At 44.9% G+C, this 2,171-nt stretch overlaps 1 protein-coding gene across 1 annotated transcript; it reads left to right on the top strand.

The window, feature by feature from the left end:
- The first annotated feature begins 1,087 nt into the window (after positions 1–1,087).
- Positions 1,088–1,854, top strand: Hspb3 (heat shock protein family B (small) member 3). The gene has a single exon (XM_031360206.1). The coding sequence runs from the start codon at positions 1,267–1,269 to the stop codon at positions 1,729–1,731; it is 465 nt and encodes a 154-aa protein (XP_031216066.1). The 5' UTR covers positions 1,088–1,266; the 3' UTR covers positions 1,732–1,854.
- Positions 1,855–2,171: the final 317 nt, after the last annotated feature.

Genomic DNA, 2,171 nt, shown 5'->3' with positions numbered 1-2,171 from the left:
CCTCTCTGTCCATAAAAACTATAGTTTTTGCCTTCCTGTGAGTAATATGACTTTCATTGAGAATTCAGGAAGCAAAGTTCAGAAAAGTATCCTACGTGTACCCTTAAGATAGTTAAAAACAAACAAATCAACAACTAGTCAATGTTCCTTTCTGCTGACCCGTTTAAATCAAACATTAGGCAGCCTAAAGAAAATAAAGATGATTAGACTGTCCTTGACATAGCGGATCATGGAGTCATGGGTAGTCTATGGCAGGGCTATAAAGCAGAAGCCTTGAACATAGCCTGCAAGCTGGAACTGGGTGAAGAGGTAGAGATGTACTTTGGTGGTAGAACACTTGTCCAGCACCCAGACTTTATTTTTATGTAGCTCATCTTGGAGATGTTCTGTAGCAGCTGCCTTATTCTTTGCCAGTGGTAGGGCAATGAAAGGGTGCTTTAGTTGAGAAATGACGTGTAGCGTCTTTTCCCTTACCAAATAGCATGGTGTTGATGAGGTTCTTTGTTTTCTAAACTTTAATATGAAATAGTTGAGTTTTGGCATTTTTCTCCCTCTGCTATTAACTATTGCTATTTCTGTCAGTCCTGGGCTCCTCTGAAGTTTCACACTCTTCTTGGCTTAGCCATCCCATCTCATTTTGCTGAGTAAGATGTACAACAAAACAAAACAAAACAAAACAAAAAGCAGTTGATATGGCTCAGATGTCCCTTAAGCACAGAAGAGTGAAAAGAACAGTATAGGATCAGAACTTAGTTGGAGTTTATTGGCTTTTTGATATTGATGGTGCGTGTCTTTATTTCTCATGAACCAGAGCTAGAATCTTCTCTCCCTGGATAGGATTTTCAGGCAGGGGAAGAGGCCCAACTAGCTTATACTGAGATGATTGCACACGCTAAGGTTCACGGGGGAGGTCACACGTTGTGATCTTCAAGCGCTGCTTCTGGTTTCTACTTTGTCTGTTGGGGTGAACAAGGCAGACAGACCTGCCAAGGCTGAGGGAGCATGTACAAGCGATCCTTGCCTGGCCCACTTGTACAGGCTGTGAGCTAAATGCAACTCGGAGAGGTGGCTATAAATAGCCATTCATTGTCCGTGTGTGTGAAAAAGACAAGAGTCAGTGTGCTGGTCTGATTCAGCCTCAATTAAGCCACTGTCTGGGCAGGACTGTAAACCGAGCTGCTAGGACTAGGAATTGAGTCCACAGGCAACGTCAGGGGCTGGGCACTCACGGAAGGGAAACGGTGCAAGGCTGGAGTTACCTCTGCTATGGCAAAAATCATTTTGAGGCACCTCATAGAGACCCCAGTGCGTTATCAGGAGGAGTTTGAAGCTCGAGGCTTGGAAGACTGCAGACTGGATCATGCTCTATACGCACTGCCCGGGCCAACCATCGAGGACCTGAGGAAAGCCAGAGGCACAGGCACGCCACAGGCTCCTGCAGAGGAATCAGCCTCCACCGAGATGCCACCTGGAGAAAACAAATCCCGCTTCCAGATCCTGCTGGATGTGGTCCAGTTCCTGCCTGAGGACATCATCATCCAGACCTTCGAGGGCTGGCTGCTGATCAAGGCACAGCACGGAACCAGAATGGACGAACACGGGTTTATATCACGGAGTTTCACCAGACAGTACAAACTGCCAGATGGAGTGGAAACCAAAGATTTGTCTGCCATCCTCTGTCATGATGGAATCTTGGTGGTGGAAGTAAAGGATCCACTAGGGACCAAGTGAAAACTTTTGGTTCCTGTTCATATCCCAGGAGGAAGATGAAAGCCAGTGACGCCCGGGAATGCTTAAACTTTTGAGATCGATTGCTGTAACTTTTATGAGGATTAAAAAATGTATCCACAGTTCCTGGTATGTGGAGGTTGTCTTTCTTATTGTTAGCCAGACAGGAAGGTTTTCAAATGTGTTTGTGCAGGTAGAAGTGATGCTACTTTTACAATGAAACCACCAGAGAACTAGCAGACTATGGTTGGTACTAGAGAGTGCTCGGCGTTGTTTTTTGATGAGTCTAAAATTCCAGAGAGGCCGTTTGTACAACCCATGGCAAAATAGCCATAGTCAGTAAAGAGATCGGATTCTTACTCATTGCATGAAAAGTTTCTACATTGCCAAAAAGAGGGGTGGTGGGCTTTAAAGGGAAATTTTTATTTCTGTATGTTTTAATT

Source organism: Mastomys coucha, unplaced genomic scaffold, assembly GCF_008632895.1.
Source record: "Mastomys coucha isolate ucsf_1 unplaced genomic scaffold, UCSF_Mcou_1 pScaffold8, whole genome shotgun sequence".
Classification (NCBI taxonomy): Eukaryota; Metazoa; Chordata; class Mammalia; order Rodentia; family Muridae; genus Mastomys; species Mastomys coucha.
Note: the sequence above shows the minus strand (reverse complement) of the source record. Positions and strands in the feature narration are given on the sequence as shown.